Genomic DNA, 17,267 nt, shown 5'->3' on the forward strand with positions numbered 1-17,267 from the left:
TGGTTTGAATTTTTCCTTGCTGTTAAGGATTTTTGTTTTGTTGTTTCAATGCTCCTCGTGCTCCTTCCCTCTCTCCCAGCGGTCTCTGCATGGACAGCAGCAAGAACTTCTACACACTGAAACCAGAAACTGACAGTAATTCTAGTTTTTCCCTCTTCTGTTTTTTCCGTGGGTAAAGGGCTTGTTTTACCTTTACTCTAGAAGGAAAGGAAGTCTACCAATCAGCTGACTGCAGCCAGCTCAGCCTTAGGCACTGGGAAACTGATCAACCCTAATCAATTACCCTTAGCAGAAAACTTTTTAAGCTCTTTACAGAGAGTACTCCAAAGGGAAAGATGAGGGTGAGGTAAAAAAGGGGAACTTTGCCAAAGCTAACAACTGGTTTTTCCCCATCTGACTAGAGGAGAAGATGTGGGAGGGTGACCACCCATCTCAGATTAGGCGGGACAGTCCCAAAATGCAGAGTTCAAGTCCTGATTCTCAGCTGAGTGACTACGGCATTTGTCCCAGATTCCCTGTCAGTCTCTTCCTGGGTGGGGCTGAGGTGGGCCTTAGCCCCACTTGGCCATGAGGCCTCACCTCCCGGCCAGACCAGAAGTTGGAGCCAAACAGTAGTAAGAACCACCCAGGGAGCCCCGGGCACTGTGGGGAGCCCCAAACCCTCCACCTGCCCTGGCAGCACGCCCCCGGGTGGGAACACGGGCTAGGGACTGCTCTTGGGCACCTAATCCTACCCAAGGCAGATGAAGTGTTCTGGGCTGCCCACAGCAGCCCAGGCTCCAGGGTGGCTATTACCATGGCCCAGCTCTGGCTTCAAGCCTGGCTAGGGGGTGGGCTCCTGGGGAAAGAGGAAGAGCAGGGGGTGGGGCCACAGATGGGGTGGGGTTCCTGCATGTGTCCCACTTTTGCCTTTTGAAAAGGGGGTAACCCTAGGGAGGAGCAGCAGTTTGACAATAGAGCAAATGAAAGAAAATGGAAAAATTTCCTATTTTGTTTGTATTCTGAAAAGATGTTGGCAAAGCAGCTACTTGTAAACATTCTTTTACTATCCTAACTTAAGCCAATGCAAGGAGATACAGTTGTAGTGAACTAGAGGTGTGAAATTAGGCTTCAGGGCTAACTTCTCTGTTTTAGAGTAACAGCTGTGTTAGTCTGTATTCGCAAAAAGAAAAGGAGTACTTGTGGCACCTTAGAGACTAATCAATTTATTAGAGCATGAGCTTTCGTGAGCTACAGCTCACTTCATCGGATCCGATGAAGTGAGCTGTAGCTCACGAAAGCTCATGCTCAAATAAATTGGTTAGTCTCTAAGGTGCCACAAGTCCTCCTTTTCTTTTCTCTGTTTTGTTTGCTTGGTTTTTTTTTTTGTTTTTTTTTTTGCTTTCAAGTTTCCCATCATGCTGCCTAAAGTTTGGAAGTCAGAGCTGCAAAAATCCCACCTGTGTGTGTGCGTGCACGCCACAAGTCTGACAAGTCCCTGTGTGAGTTCACACAACTGAAATTGAAACAGTAAAAGAAAAGTAAAATGCATTAAATATTTAAAAGAGAATTTTAACTTAATATGTTGTTTAATCTCCTGGAGTTGAGACAAAGCAATTAGGGAAGTTTATTTGAGGACCTCAAGATGCATGTAATCCCTGATTTTTATCTCCTATTTTTTGGTGTCTTCTATCTCCTGCTGTTGCTCATCAGATTGAGCAAATAGGGCAACTGGAAGTCTTTTGCCTTTGGGCTTGAGCATGTCCAGTGCTGGAATCATACACAAGCTACAAGGGAATGAGACACTTTTTTTTCTGTTTGCTCCTGAATGACCAAAACAAAGATCTTGAAGGACTGGAAATCCTTTTACCCTCCCCTCTCCTCTCTTCTTTTTCCAGTTTATGTCCCTGACGGGCTGCACAGGTTGGAAGCTGTAGTCTGTCCAGTCTTTGAAATATTTTGTTTTGAATCATCTTACTCCAAAAGGAAGTGTTCAGTTAGGGTTAGATGTGTTAGACCGCAATCCTGCAATTGTTAGTGCACAGGCAGACTGTCCAAATGGAGGCTCCATGCAGCAGTCCACCTGCTCGCTATTACTTATTGGCTTGGAGCCTCACAGAGGAAAATATCACCTTTGTACAGTCGGGGACAAGATACTTACACAGGTATTGAGGAAGTGAGTGTCTCTGAAGAGGTAGATGTGTGTGTATGTTTTTTAAAACCTCAGCCCTGAAGATTTTCCTGTGCTTGCCAAATATAGATGCCAGCTGTCTCATTATGGCTACAACTGCTTCAGGGCTTATTCATGTTTCAGTGCCCAGGCCTATTTTGCTGTGGCAGCTGCTGAGAAACACTGCCTGCTTTCTGACAACAGGGGCTGTTGTGTCCAGTGGGCTGTAGGCCAGCTGGTGAGTGCTCCTTGCTCTCCTTGCCTCCACCCCTCTTTGGTGTAAGCAGAATTGGGCACAGTGTGGTTTAGCTCCAGGAGAAGGATGGTGACCAGCTGCTCAGTGAAATGGTGGCAACAGCCCCTAGCCCAGCTCTGCAGTGTGTTGCATGATTGTATGCCCAAATACGGTGATTTGGCTGAGCAGCCAGCTAGCCACTTTCTAGTGCACTCACCCCATTTTCATACATAATTGCCTGCACTGTCTACACAAAATGGGTATCTGTTTTTAAACAGTTTGACCCTGACCACTAATTTTAGTTTCTTTCCCCTCTGTCCTAACTTTTCTCTCCCCAATTGCCACTATACTCTTCCTTTGTACCTTCTTTCATTCTCTCCCTCCCTTCTGTTTCTAACTCCCTCTTTACTAACATCTTGTTTATTCACCACCCCAATGATCTCTTTGGCACTGGGGCTCTCACCTTCCAAATGTATGTGAGGGGAATGTTGTGGAAGGTGAGCAGGAGCCAGAGTGAATCTGAAACTGTCACCCCTCCTTTTCTTGAAATCAGTGGAACTACTCACATATGTAAAGTTAAACTAAGTGTTTGTGGGATCAGGCCCCACATGTGGGTGAGTTGACTCTCAGCCTTCCTTTTCAGTTACATTATTCAGAAAACATACATGATTGATGGGTAGGGTGAGTAGGAATAATTTACTTGTCTGTCCTTTGGACTGTGAGCTGCACAAGGCAAGGAAACTGCCCTCTTCTCTGCTGGAGAGCTCCTAAATCATTCTAGCCTCTATTGGAAAGAATTATTGAAAATAAATAATAATCCATGATGCAGCATGGAAAAATTGGGACAAAAAATGATGCTTTGGTACTTGGAAGGAATTTCTACCATGGAAACCATCTTCAGAGCCATTAACACAATCCTTTTCCAGCAGTTGCTGTACAAATAGCACTTGCTATGAAAGGTTTTTCTGGTGGCTTTTGTTCAGTTACTAAGCGGACTGTTCCAAAGGATCATTAGAGTAACAGCTATTGCTGCCAGCTATCAAGGGCAAAACAGTGGATGGTGTGTTGCATTCAGTGGCTTTTTTTGAGTCGATTTGCAAAATGTGCCATTTCCACAACAATATGTTCTGCTCGAAAATTTGCTGAGGCAGACACATGATATCAATGCAGTATAATGAGCTGTCAAAGGGAATGCTCTCCTATTTGCAATACTTACTTACGGTTCTTCGACACGTTAGATTGTAGGTCATTTTTCCTTTTCGTTCTCCTTATTTTAATGCATAAAATCAATATGCCTTTTTCTTCATCTAGGATTGCATTCAAGCCAAGGGTGATGTTAACTGTATTAACCTGAAATGGTGGCTGCTTTATGGTTCAGCTGCCTTTACTCCATTCCTTTGTCACCCTGCTCCCTTACATACATAAGAGTTGAGACTGCATTGGTGACAAAGGTCACCGCACTGTGGTGGAATTTCTGACTAGTATAACTTTATTTTATAATGCATCTGTTACACAAACTGTGTCATCAGATGCCCTAGAAGATTAAATATACTTACTGAGTTAAAGGGAAAGAGAAATTGAGGCCTATACAAGGGAGAAGACCGCAAATCTTGTGGACCTATTTCAGCTGTGTGTTTTGTAAAGTTCCGCACATGCCTGTTTGGCTCAGTATGAAAATAAATGGATTTGAAAATATAGAGAAGGTTAATCAGTTATTTAGGGTGAATGTCTACATTTAATGGAAATAAATGAGAACTCTATGAAAAATATATATTTTTCAGGAGAACCACCCCAAAATGTTGTATTCGTGGTACAAAATTGTGTGTTTTGTATCGCAGCATATGAGTCCTTTCGTGATTATTGCTTAAACACCTGTATCTGATCAAATGCTTTTTAGTTACTCCTTATTGGATATAGGTTGTGGGGCAGCAGGTCGGATCAGAGACATAGCTGACAGCAAGGGTTTTTTGTTGTTTTTAATGACATCCACACCAGCTGCCTCTTAGTTCCTGATTTATCAGAGCTTTCATATGTGAACTAGTAATTTCTGATGACATCTACTACTAATCCGTGTTAAGCCTGCGTCTCTTAAACAGCCTACCCTTCATCAGACAATCTGTTAGTTCTCCAAACTTGCACAAGTCTTACCTTTAGATTTGGTTAGATATTAATAGATTTTCAAGGCCAGGCAGTACCCCTAGATCATCTACTGACTTTCTTTATAGTACACGCTGCTATATGCAGGTGTAAAACTGATATTTTTCATATATTCTGTCCTTTCTTGAGGTACAGTGTAAATCAGATTTCTGCGAACTCATATCCACATTGCTCTTTGAAGTTCATATCAAAGGTGGATGTATTCCCAATGTTGCTCATCCACCACCCTCCGGAAGAATGACGTATTAAGCGTATATGGTGTATCCTCTGACACTCTTGCTAGTAAATAAATCAGAAGTAAGTGTGTGAAGTTCCCCAACACGGTTCAGCACTGTTTCCTGTGAGGTTTATATTCAAAGTGGCATTCCGTTTTACTTGACTTAATTCCATATTTGATACTATTGTACAGAGGAGTATCCCATATGGGGTGTTTTTATGCAGCATATCACACAAATAAAGCCATATTATTTTCACTAAAGGGAGCTTTCGTAGTGACAAAATTGAACATAGTGTTAAGCTACTTATTACATATTTATCCAGACTAGGAATATACATATCACTGCTCTGTCAAAATACCTTAAAATCTGTTTATGAAGCTGGAAATATTTGACTTATAGGGGAAAAAATAGTGTTTTGCAGATAATTTTAAACAATCTGCCTTAAAACAAAATTAACATTGCATTGTAATCATAAACAAGTTCAACAGGGTATTTTCCCCCTCCAGCTTTAAAAGACTTCCAGTCACTTCCTTAACTAGAGCGCTGGGTGAGAATTGCTATTTGGAAACTCTCCCACTCTTTTACTCAGTTGGCAGCTGGTGGCTTTTGCCGACAGTGATTCCTAGGGCTTTTCTACATGGCAAGTTAGTGTGCGGTAGGCAAGCCAGGGTGTGAATCTGCAGGGCGCCAACTTGCTGCTCTCTAACTCAGCATGTAGATACTTCGACAGCCACACTCCAGGACTTTTACTGCGCTGTATCAGTCTCCACACAGAGTTAGCACGTGGGGAGCTGGAGCACTGTAGATTCACACCCTGACTTGCCACACACTAACTCACCATGCAGACAAGTCTCCCCAAACCTTTCGTATATTGTACTAATGCGCACAATCCTGTTACCCGGCCTTATTTTGTTTTCTATTACCCCATTTTACAAAAGATGTGATGCAACAGGAATTGGTTTCTATGTGCATCTGTATAAAAGAAAACATGGTGGGAGGGTGAGATATTAAATACCCCTAGATAGTTTACATAGTGGGAATCTTACCCTTTGATTTTGCACCGTTTGCAAAAAACATTTTTAAAAAAAAATGTTCAGGCAATTCTTACTTTACCATTTCCATGTTGTTACTTTGTTCTCAAATAGTGTAAGTCGACAAATGCAGTTTCCGCCTGTTGATAGATCCTTGGAAGCATCCACTAACACATTTTGTATCTCTTGAAGTATTTTCCCGGAGTCCCTTCGGTGGCTGATGGCTACACAGCAATTTGAAGCATCCAGGAAACTTATTCTTCACTTCACTAACAAGAACGAGATGAACATTGAAAGTGATATCAAAGGAGTGATGCCCGGTGAGTAGGTTTGCCCAACAAGCCAGGCAGTGGAAGTCCAGACATACAAATTACTTTGGTTTTTTTTGCAAGTATTCATGTGGCATAACTGCCCCGGATTAAATAATCAAGTCACCATCTGTAAAATTACCCTATTTATTCATTCATTTATTTATTTTACAATTGTTGAAATACAGTCCTGAACTCAGTAGCTCTGTTTAAATTACTCTGCTTATTGGATAGTCCTAGCAGTTATATTATTTCTCATTTTTCAGTGCAATATGTTTTTAGAGGCATCTCTCAGTACATTTCACCGTGGCTAGAGAAACCACCATTAGCCTTTTGCTATTTGCCCTTGTCTATAAATGAGATTATGCCCTTCAGAACACATTAATTTATTCATACGGAAAAGTGGCAGCAGCCAAGCAACAAATTCTAAGTAATATCAATGAAGCAGATCTAAAAATAGTCCCAATTTCTTTCCATTTCTTAAAATCTTACTTTGCTAGTCATTTCACTTTCCTTTTTAAGTCACTGTGAATTTTTAAGACAGTTTCCTGGTGATGGTCAAGGTGGTTTTTGTTGGAAATTTAAACCCAGTTGGCTGGTTGCTTGAAGCTTTTAAGAAGAGCCGACTATTATTGTCGCTAAGGTTGCCATTGACACGGTGATGTTATTGTCCTTCAGAGCATTTCAGAAAGCAAAGGGCTTTATATGGCTCTGTCTGTGTACAATTATAACAAAGGAGAGAATTTTTCTGAAGTTCCACCGACTCTGTTGTTGCACCTGTCAAATTCTTGTCACGCTCCCCTTTACTCTTCAAAGCACCGGCAGGGCCCAGAAATACCCATTTCCGATGTCCCTTAGAATCAGTATCTGAACGGCCAGTCACCCAGAAGCCAGCTAGTACATTGTTTCAGTGTACTTTTATAGCTTAACCGTTCTTCGATTAAGTCTGCTCTCTCTGCCCATCACTATGAATTAGTGCATTTCACCCAGTGCAGAAAACTCATCCACGGCCTCATGAGCAACTGAAATCCCAATTAAACCCTTAACATGGGAATAGATTAATCCATAGGTTCTTGCGATGGCCTCTCTGCACTCAGGTGAATTTCACCCACAGAGTGAAAAATGTCACTATTGCACCAGAAGCTGATAGACTAAATGATATTCTTATCCTCAGTTATTTGTACATTAAAAATTGAAATCCTAGCCAGATGTTTGCTTCAGCTTGGTATTTATACCAAGTGGTCTGTTATGTGGTGTGTGGCCCAATCTACTCCGTTGTCAAGCTTATTTGGTTATAATATTGTTTTATGTATATATTGTTGTAAACTGTCAATATATATTGTATCTTAGATTACAGTATGTGTATGTAAATTATATGAAATATAAAAAAAACCTGACATTAAAAAAATGTTATTTAGGAGTTAGGTTGTAAAATCAAGTACTAGAAAGTTAGGAAATACGTAGAACACCATAAATTTGGCAGCTTGAATTCTCCCTCATGGGCATCCAACCTGTTGAGTGAATGGGACAGGATAAAGTCTGTGATTCACAACTTAGCTCCTCTGGCACAATGGAACTTTCTGTAACAGGGGTCGGCAACCTATGGCACGGGTGCCAAAGAGGGCACGTGAGCCGATCTTTAATGGCACGCTGCTGCCTGCCGGGTCCCAGCCACCAGCCCCGCTCAGCCTGCTGCCAAACCCAGGCAGGGACCCTGGCAGGCAGCAGTGTGCCATTAAAAATCCTGCCCACCCCGGCCTGCGCTTCCTTCCCCCCCACCCCCCCACCCCAGCAGGGTGAAGAAGCTTGGTACTGTTGGCTGCTGCTGCTGAGTTGGCAAGCTCCCCCCCCCCCCCCGCCTCTTCCCCCAGCGTGCTGGGTTCCCGCCCCTCCTCCTCTCCCTCCCTGCCATCCATCAGCTGATGGCCCTTGCGAGGGAGGTGAGGGAGGGGGAGAAGCAGAGGTGAGGGAGGGGGAGAAGCGGAGCCACAGCTTGCTCACTGCTCCAGGGAGGAGGCGGGGAAGAGGTGGGGACGGGGTCTTGGGGAAGGGGAGTGAAATCAAGGCATGTCCCCTCCAGCCCCACAACCCGAGCCCACACACCCAGCCCTCTGCCCTGACCCCTGCACCCCCCCCACACCCCAGCCTCTTCCCCTGACCCTTGCACCACCCGACGGCCCCAGCCCTGACTCCAGTACCCCACACACATGCACCCCCCACACGTACCCAGCCCCCCCACACCCATTGCCCTGACTCCTGCAGCTTCCTCATATGCCCCCAGCCCTCTGCCCTGACTTTTGCACCCCCCACACATACCCAGCCTCCCCACACACCCCATGTCCTGACTGTTGCACCCCCCACATTCCCACCCCCACCCTGAGCACCAAACGGGAGCTCCTGCACCCCCAAACCTCCACATTGCCACCTGCACCCCTCGCACCAAATGGGAGCTGTCCAGGTAAGCCCTCCACCCCCAAACCTCCTGCCCCAACCCTGAGCCCTCTCCTTCATTCTAGCTCCTGACCAGACCCTACACCCCAACCCCCAGCCTGTTCCTTCACCCCCAGCTGTGTGCTCAGTGCACTCCCACCCTCAGCGCAGTGCAGAGAGAGAGGAAGAGAATGGGCTAGAACCAGGGAGAAGGTAGGTACCCACTCTATGTGGGCAGGGCCGAGATCCCAGACAGGCAGCGGGCTGAACGGGGCTGGCAGCCGGGACCCTGGCTGGCAGGAGCCGGCGGACGGAACCCCAGACCGGCAGCGGACTGAGAGGCAGCGGGCTGAGCCGCTCAGCCCACTGCTGGTCTGAGTTCCCAGTCACCCGCCCCGCTCAGCCCGCTGCCAGTCTGGTGTTCTGGCCGCCGGCCCCTTGCCAGCTGGGGTCCCAGCCACGGTCCCACTCAACCAGCTGCCGGCCTAGGTGAATGGAACCCCAGGCTGGCGGTGGGCTGAGCAGGCCTGCGGCATAAGATCAGCATTTTAATTTAATTTTAAATGAAGCATCTTAAACATTTTGAAAACCTTGTTTACTTTACATATGACAATAGTTTAGTTATATAATATATAGACTTATAGAGAGAGACCCCATGGAGCACTCATGGGGAAAAATTTCAGCCAAGCTCCCCCCTCCTCGCCGCCTTCTCCCCTCAGTGTGCCGCGTCCCTGCTCCAGTGCTTCCCTCTGCATAACAGCTGTTTGGCAGCGCTTAGCACTTTCTAGGGGGGAGGAGCAGGTACGTGGTGTGCTCAGGGGAGGAGGCGGAGAAGAGGCAGGGCAGGGGTGGGGACTTGGCGAAAGGGGGGTGGAATGGGGGCGGGGCGAAGGGGGTGAAGAGGTGGGGGGTGGGTAAGCACCCACCCTGCAGAGGGGAAGTCGGTGCCATAGGGGTGAGTGGCAGGCGGGTGAAGAGGCGAGTGGCGAGAAAGCGGGCAGGGGGGTGAGTGGTGTGTGGGGGACTGAGGAGGGACCCAGCTAACCAGTGGCAGGCAGGGGGATGAGGAAGGGTGCAGTGGGGGGAGGGGGGGCCTGAGCAGGGAGGGGGCGGGATGCCTGGGAGGAGCGGGGGTGGGCTGTGGGTGGGGCTGATGGCACCCCAATGTGTCCCAATATTTTAGTGTGGTGATCTGGTCACCCGAGTGAGTGTGTGTATATTATTGAAAACCAAACAAGAAAACCACACAACTTCCAAAACAAAATACATGATAGATATTCCTCGTGTTGTTTAATGCTCTGCTGGAGGTGCTCAGATACTATAGTGAAGAGGGTAGCCTAAGAACCTATATAGAATAGAATATCGTGTCCTATGGAAAATATATGTGATCATGTAATTAAAAACTGTATCCTAACGCATACACACAAGGGGGTCAAATTAAAAGCACACAGGCAACTTTAAAATGAGCATATCCTAACTTTATACTACTTGAATTTGCAACCTAAATAACCTTTTCTAACTGTGGTGGAAGGACTGATTTTGTGTATTTAATTTTTGTATGTTTACAATTTGTATTCATTTTAGTGAGCTGCATTGACTTGAAATCTTTTATTCATCTTATATTGTGTGCTATGGCATAGGGCTAAGGTGTTCTATTAATTAAAAACAAATTTTCTAGAGGTTTTTTTAAAAGGAAAAAGGTAAAAACAAATTCTGTCACGTATAACGATAACCTACAGGAGACATTTTAACAATATTTTCAATGGAGGAAGATGAATTGTTAACTATCAGAATGGTTTTATGGCTATTATCACGCATAGTCATAGCTGGTTATTTTTTCACATCAGTGGTCCCATAGCAGGGACATCTAAAGATGACTCCCTGTTGCTCATTATTAAGAGGAAGCCTTACTTCTATGTGTGAGACATAAGAATGGCCATACTGGATCAGACAAATGGCCCATCTAGCTCAGTATCCTATCTTTTGACTGTGGCCAGTGCCAGATGCTTCAGAGGGAATGAACGGAACAGGGCAATTTATCAAGTGATCCATCCCCTGTCGTCCAGTCCCAGCTTCTGGTAATCAGAGATTTATTGACACCCAGAGCACGGAGTTACTTCCCTGACCATCTTGGATAATAGCCATTGATGTATCTATTCTCCAAGAACTTATCTAATTATTTTCTGAACCCATTATAATTTTGGCCTTCGCAGCATCCCCCAGCAATGAGTTCCACAGGTTGGCTGTGCGTTGTGTGAAGAAGTACTTTTTTGTTTGTTTTTAATCCTGCTGCCTGCTAATTTCATTGGGTGGCCACTGGTTCTTGTATTATGAGAAGGAGTAAATAACACTTCTTCACTTTCTCCATGCCATTCATGATTTTATAGACCTCTATCATATCCCCCGAAGAGCATTTCTTGACGCTATAGCTTTCGTCTCCATCTCTGGATACATCCACGCACATCAGCTGTCAATAAATTTTGCTGACATTACCCTTTGCAAACTTAGTCGAGATACTGTTAAGAAACAGGACACGTCTGTTCCTGCCTCCTCGCTGATGCCAGTGCTATCTTTTTCTCTCTCCCTAAGTTTTTGTTCAATTTTCTTTGTTTTTGTTTTGTTTTAAACTATCTTGGCAGCCCCATACGTTAAGGTTTTCCTGTCTGCCATGCTGGAGGGATGCATTATAGAAAATACTAGCAAGAGGGCAAAATGTTCTTAACTGAAAACCTTTATTTGCTTAGGTTAATGTTATAGGTTAAATCAAGAGAGTGATGGGGGATGTCAGAAAAGTCTTGGTTTTGAATGACCAAAAACCTGATCTGCATGTAAACTGTAGTTTTGTGACTACACAGGTTAGTAAGCAGAGAAAAACAGATCATCATTGTGGTCACCAAGGCAAATCCTAGAGAGCCATAGCCATCCATCTCCATCTCTAGCTAGGTTCTGAAGGTGATCTGGCTGGATATTCAGTTTATGTTCATTGGCAACCTTATTGTTCCACCAGAGCTTTTGGTGATCACGTGATAGCCAGCCATGTAGCAGCATTTCTTGGTAAACATGCTTTGTGATTTGCTGGTCTTCCGTTCTAATAATACATCCATACCAAGAAAGCCACTGAAAACAAACCAGTGCTGATGGAAGCAGTTGCTGAGTTCATCTACAAATACCTTCACTGCTGATCTTGTCCTGCCTCTTACTATGCAACAAGTGACAAGCACAACAAAAACATTTTTTTAAAAGTCAGTCTGTTGTTCTTCAGTCTTCTTTGGCACCCACATTTCACTGACATGCAAATGAGTTGGTATAATTGTGGTTTTATAGATCTGCAGCTTTGTGGTAACCTAGATGTCCCGATGTTTCCACAGAGGCTGCTGAAAGAGCTGGAACGTGACAGCGGCTGCTACTGTAGGAGTATTAGCATTTTTCCAACATCCTCCAGCACGGTCTATGATGCTTCCCACGTATTTGAAAGTTGCTGCTTGCTCGATATCAGTCCTGACGTGTTAATACTGAGCTGGCTGTAATGGAGGCTGCTTGTTGATAATGGTCAGGGACTTAGCTTTTTCTGGATTAATAACCAGAGCAATGTATGTTGCTTCTTGCCAGAAGAGAATGGCTCTTAGCTGCAGTGATTCACCAAACTGGGCAGGGAGATGTCATTAGTGTAATTCGCTGTCTCAAAACAAACTGACGTTCAGCTTGATGCCACCGAGAGAGTCTCATCAAGCTTATCCGTCAGCCAGTCGGTGGCAATATTGAGCAATGATGGTGACAGGATGCAGCCTTGCCAAACTTCTGTGGGAATCATAGAATCATAGAATATCAGGGTTGGAAGGGACCTCAGAAGGTCATCTAGTCCAATCCCCTGCTCAAAGCAGGATCAATCCCCAATTTTTGCCCCAGATCCCTAAATGGCCCCCTCAAGGATTGAACTCACAACCCTGGGTTTAGCAGGCCAATGCTCAAACCACTGAGCTATCCCTCCCCCCCAAAAATACGGAGCCATGCTATGTATCTGCCACTGATGCAAACACAGGTTTCTGTTCCATGCTAGGGCACCTCTGTCAATGACCGTATTTTCCCAGGAATGCCGTATCACCTCATGACATCCCACAAACTTGCTCGATGCACTGACTTAAAGACCTGACAGAAGTCTATAAAAAATGCTGTGCCTGGCTTACTAAATTCAGCCACCTTCTCAAAAAGCTGTCTCCGGTTGAAGAGCTGGCTGAAAGTGGAGGGACCAGGTCTGAAACTGCACTGAGTATCCTGGCCATTGCCCCACAGGGCATCACCGATTCGAGACATAAACTCAGAAGCAAGGACATTCCCTGGGACCAACAACAGTGTAATACCTCTAGCTGCTACAATTGTCATTATCATCCTGTTTGGAAGAGGCAGAATAACACCCTTCTTCTAGTCATTGAGGATGATGTTAGCATGCCATATGGTCTGGAAGAATGTGCAGCTATGGCACAATACTCTCCCCTACAGGGTTGGTGTGTTCACGTCGTGAGGGCGTTTCTACTGAAGCTGACTGACCACCCTGTGACAATCTGCTCAAGTGTCCTTGAAGCTGAAAAGGTCACGGGTTTGTGTCTGCCACTGGGGCAAAAATGACTAATGAAAACCTGGTCATCAGTGCAAAAGGGGCATCCTGATATCTTGCATGTTGGCAGCAAATGAGGAAAGCAGATGCTTCTGCTTTATGTTTTAAGTGTCGAGTGAAGGATGGGTGATAAGCTTGTATTTGTACACAACAGGTGTCGGGGGCAGCGTCTCAACATTGGTGCAGAAATTCCATATTTTCATTTTTCCTATTGCAGAGCTGTCCACTAGTCTACTTTAACAGCCTTGTGTCTTCCAGCAGAAAATACAGTGCATAGCTTTGCTTTAGCTAGGATCCATTGTCTCTCACTATTCTGACTCTCCATATTATCTCATATAGCCCTGTGTGACAGAATTACACAATACATCTAAATGATAGACTGCTTCTGTAGATCCCTAGTAATGAAAATGTGAAGCAATCTGCAGCTGGAAAACCCACTGTAATTCTGCTTGTATGTTCCCATCAAATTAATATGTGCGACACAACAGATCATTACAGCAACTACTTTAGTCACAGACCTGCCCTCAGGAAGTTGGTGAATGCTGATTCTTTATTATCGAGCTTATAAATGGGTGAACCAGTTTTTGGGTGGAGGGGGAAACTCCTTGGACTTGAATTTCAGTCCAAACAGTGAACAGATTCTGAGCCCTTTGTAAATTTTTGATGTTATTCCCACTACTTGGTGAAAGTTCTCATCTGTCCACTTGCTGGTGATACTGCAACTCAAACTGCCTCAGTGTGCACCTGAACCAAAGCTTACTGGAGTCAATGGGAAGATGGACCACATAATGAAAAAAAGTAAGGGGAAGAAAAATTGGAACCCCCTGGAAATTCACACAATAGAGCCCCTCAGGTGAATGAACAACCTCCCAAGACCACTCTTAAAGGGTCTCTCTGAAAGAATAAATGGAATTATTTAACAGCAGTCCCATCCACACCTGTAAAGGTATGCAGTCAGGTCAACAAAACCTCATATAAGGTACATCTACACTGGAGCTCGAGGCATAGTTTCCAGCTTGGGTAGACGTCTGCATTCTTTGATCAAGCTATGTAGCCGCGGCAGAGTGAGGGGCTAGCCGCCCAAGTATGAAACTAGGGTTTCAGATGGGCTCAAACTCGAGTTGGCTATCCCATTCCACCACTCAGACGGTTATGGTTATGCTTCTATTTTTAACATGCTAGCTCAATCACAGCTAGCGTGGGTATATGTAGCCAAGCTGGAAATTATACCTCCAGCTCCCGTGTAGACTTAGCCATAATCAACAACGTCAAAAGCAGCTGAAAAGTCTAGGTACGTTGGCAGAGACATCTGATCCTAAGTTATCAGTAGGAGCACAACCTTACCCAACAAGACCAGCACAATCTCAACGCCATAACTGCACCAAAAAGCAAACTAATGAGAAAAAACAAGCTTATCTGAGGACTCCTAGATGACTGCAAATTTGCATTGCTCCAACCTTCTCAGTAGCCTTGCACAGAGCGGTAATCTGGTGTTCATTATAAGCTATACTTTTCTGAAAGACAGAATAAAGGAGAAAACTCCTCCTCTTCTGGTATTTTTATTTTTCATTGCTTAACAGCCACCTTGATTTTTGCCAGGAACAGTTTGTTTCATGAAGATATTTTGCCTTTACAAATCATATTGTCACCACCAATTAGAAACTGAAGCATACTAGTTAGAGTTGATTTGAAAAATGAAAAACTAGTTCACAAAGAATTTGAAATTTCTAAGTTCTTTTCATTTCAAACTTCATAATCAACTCTTTTTATTGAATTTTTTATCAAAAAACATTGTCGACATTTTTGTTTACTAAAAATCTGTTTTTAAACAGAAAATCTCAATAAGCATGGTGATAAAATTTTTATAATATTTTTGATAAATGTTTGTTAAAATGTAACTTTTTTCACAATAAAGGAATATTGTGACAGTGTTGACAGGAAAAATTTTGCATTCAAAGAAGTAATTTTTTGATGGGAAAAACTTCCACCAGAACTAATCCAAGTGTTTCCTTCGGTGAGGCATAGAAACATTTTAGGGTAGCTAAAAGACAAGTTGTTTTTAACCAAACAAGACTGTAAATCACAAGGAAGCATATAGATGACAGATCATCTTGAGGAAGGAGAGGAACTGTTTGTTGAGGGATTTTGAAGTCACAAAACTCCATTCTGCCTGTACGTTATTAAAGGGTTGTATTCCATTTTAAATAGTTTGTATATTGTGGTGATAGGATACACTCTACACTTGAGACAAAGGGCCAGATCCTCAGCTCATGTAAATCAGCATAACTCCACTGAAGTCAGGAGAAGTGCACTGATTTACACCATGTCAGGATCTAGACAATTATTTACAGTTAAGTAAAAGGTGATTTCACCACTGTTTTTGTTTATGCCGTGCTATGGGCTACTTGAAAGTCTATACTGGTAATTGTCTTAGTTTCAGATCTAATGCTTCCACGAAAATCTGCCTTTGTGCGTGTTCCATTGTTTTTTGTAAATTCCTTGATGAAAAATAACTATTTGACCAGACTGAACAACCAAATAGTCCCTTCTTTACTTATCTCTGAATGAAAATCTAATCTGGAATGCCTCTCTTGACATTCAGGAGGCAGATGTTCATTTCCAAGATATGGCCAATTAACATAAGAGAGTTGAAGGAATACTTAAAGTGTACAGGGAAAAAATGCAGATAGAATTGCAAAGGCAGTCAGCAGAGAGTGAGTAATCCAATTAGAAATGAGAATTTGCAGGGAGTTCCATGTGACTCAGAAAAAAAGGTGAAATTTGCAGCCTATTTCTAAATCACAGGAGCAGAATTGCTTCTGAAATAATATGCATTCCTTAGCCCATTCAGATGTATTACTATGGTGATAGAATGATGACAAATGCTGTATGTCAGTATAGTTCCATATGTGCTATTTGATTGTTTTTCAGCTCTCTCTGTGTGTGTGTTTTAAGTAGGAAGCTACATTTTAAAAAAAAACCCAACATTAAAATAAGCATGCAAAATCAAGCACTCAGAAGTTAGGAATAGATTGCCTGTGCAGCCTTAATTTGGTCTCCTTGTGTGTATGTGCATGAAACAATCTTCAATTACATGATCACGCACTATTTTCTCCACAGGACCCCTGCCTCACTCAGTGCACAGGATGGACGATGCTCATGGAATGAAGCTGTTGTCTGTAGGATCTCTACCTCATTTGTTGCAGAAGTTGGAAGGTGTGTAGTGAATGAGGCAGAGGATTGCAGGCAGAGAAAGAACAGTGTCATGGTTACGGCAGCTGAATGCTGCCCAGGAGCATTGGATTCTTTCCCTGTCTCTGTCACAGAGTTCCTCTGAGATGCTGGGCAAGTCACTTAAACCAAACTTTTCACGGGTGGCCATTAATTGTGTGTTCCTCATTTTCTGGGTGCCTGGCTTGATTCCCTGGCGTCTGATTTACAGATGAGCTGAGCATTATTGGCCGTAGCTTAAGTTAACGGGAGCTGTGATTTGAACATGTAATGTTCTATATAATGCTAAGTACTCTGAAAAATCAAGGCCTACATTTATTCCAGTGGGGCACCAAAAATGGTGGATATCTTTGACAATTTCAGCCTAAAACTCCGTGCTTCAGTTTCCCATCCATAAAATGAGGGTGGTAATACCCCTAGGCTCACTGAAAAGTTGTAAAGATTGATCTTTGTGAAGAGTTCAGGTGCTCCAGTGAGAACACTGTAGAACTGCTCACAAGGAAACTAATAATTTTGTGTTCAGTACAGGGTTTGGATGGTGTGCATGAAATAAGGCCTAAGGCCACACATTGAACAAAGAGGATAAAAAGAAATATTAAATAACTCCCCATTCACTGCATAAAGAGGGAGTCTTGTGGAAAAAAATAGCATGTGATTAAAGACTGTATCATAATGCATGCACACAAGGAGACTGAATTAAGGTTGCAAGTGAAACTTTTACTCTGGCGCTTCCTAAGATGTGTGTGGAACCTTAATGTTCTTTAACACTGATTTTAAAAAATGTAATTTACTACAGGTGGGCATCATGAGCTAATAAAATGAATACAGGGTAGGGAGTCTAAGTTCTTATCTTATCTCTGCCACGGACTGACTGTTTGGCGGTGAGCAGGTTACTT

General features: G+C 43.7%; 2 protein-coding genes across 3 annotated transcripts in view; both read left to right on the forward strand.

Moving 5' to 3' along the window:
* LOC140907042 (tubulin beta-2 chain) overlaps positions 1-17,267 on the forward strand; it is a 455,502-nt gene that overhangs the window by 374,784 nt on the left and 63,451 nt on the right. The gene's annotated exons all lie outside the window — the stretch shown is intronic.
* SLC22A23 (solute carrier family 22 member 23) overlaps positions 1-17,267 on the forward strand; it is a 165,391-nt gene that overhangs the window by 122,027 nt on the left and 26,097 nt on the right. The window contains exons 5-6 of one of the 2 annotated variants that reach the window (XM_073332151.2): positions 5,983-6,110; positions 16,261-16,356. In XM_073332151.2, the coding sequence (XP_073188252.1) occupies positions 5,983-6,110; positions 16,261-16,356 (224 nt within the window). The remainder of the gene's footprint in view (positions 1-5,982; positions 6,111-16,260; positions 16,357-17,267) is intronic. The other variant, XM_073332152.2, reaches the window with a different exon arrangement.

The sequence above is a fragment of the Lepidochelys kempii genome, chromosome 2, assembly GCF_965140285.1.
Source record: "Lepidochelys kempii isolate rLepKem1 chromosome 2, rLepKem1.hap1, whole genome shotgun sequence".
Taxonomy (NCBI): Eukaryota; Metazoa; Chordata; order Testudines; family Cheloniidae; genus Lepidochelys; species Lepidochelys kempii.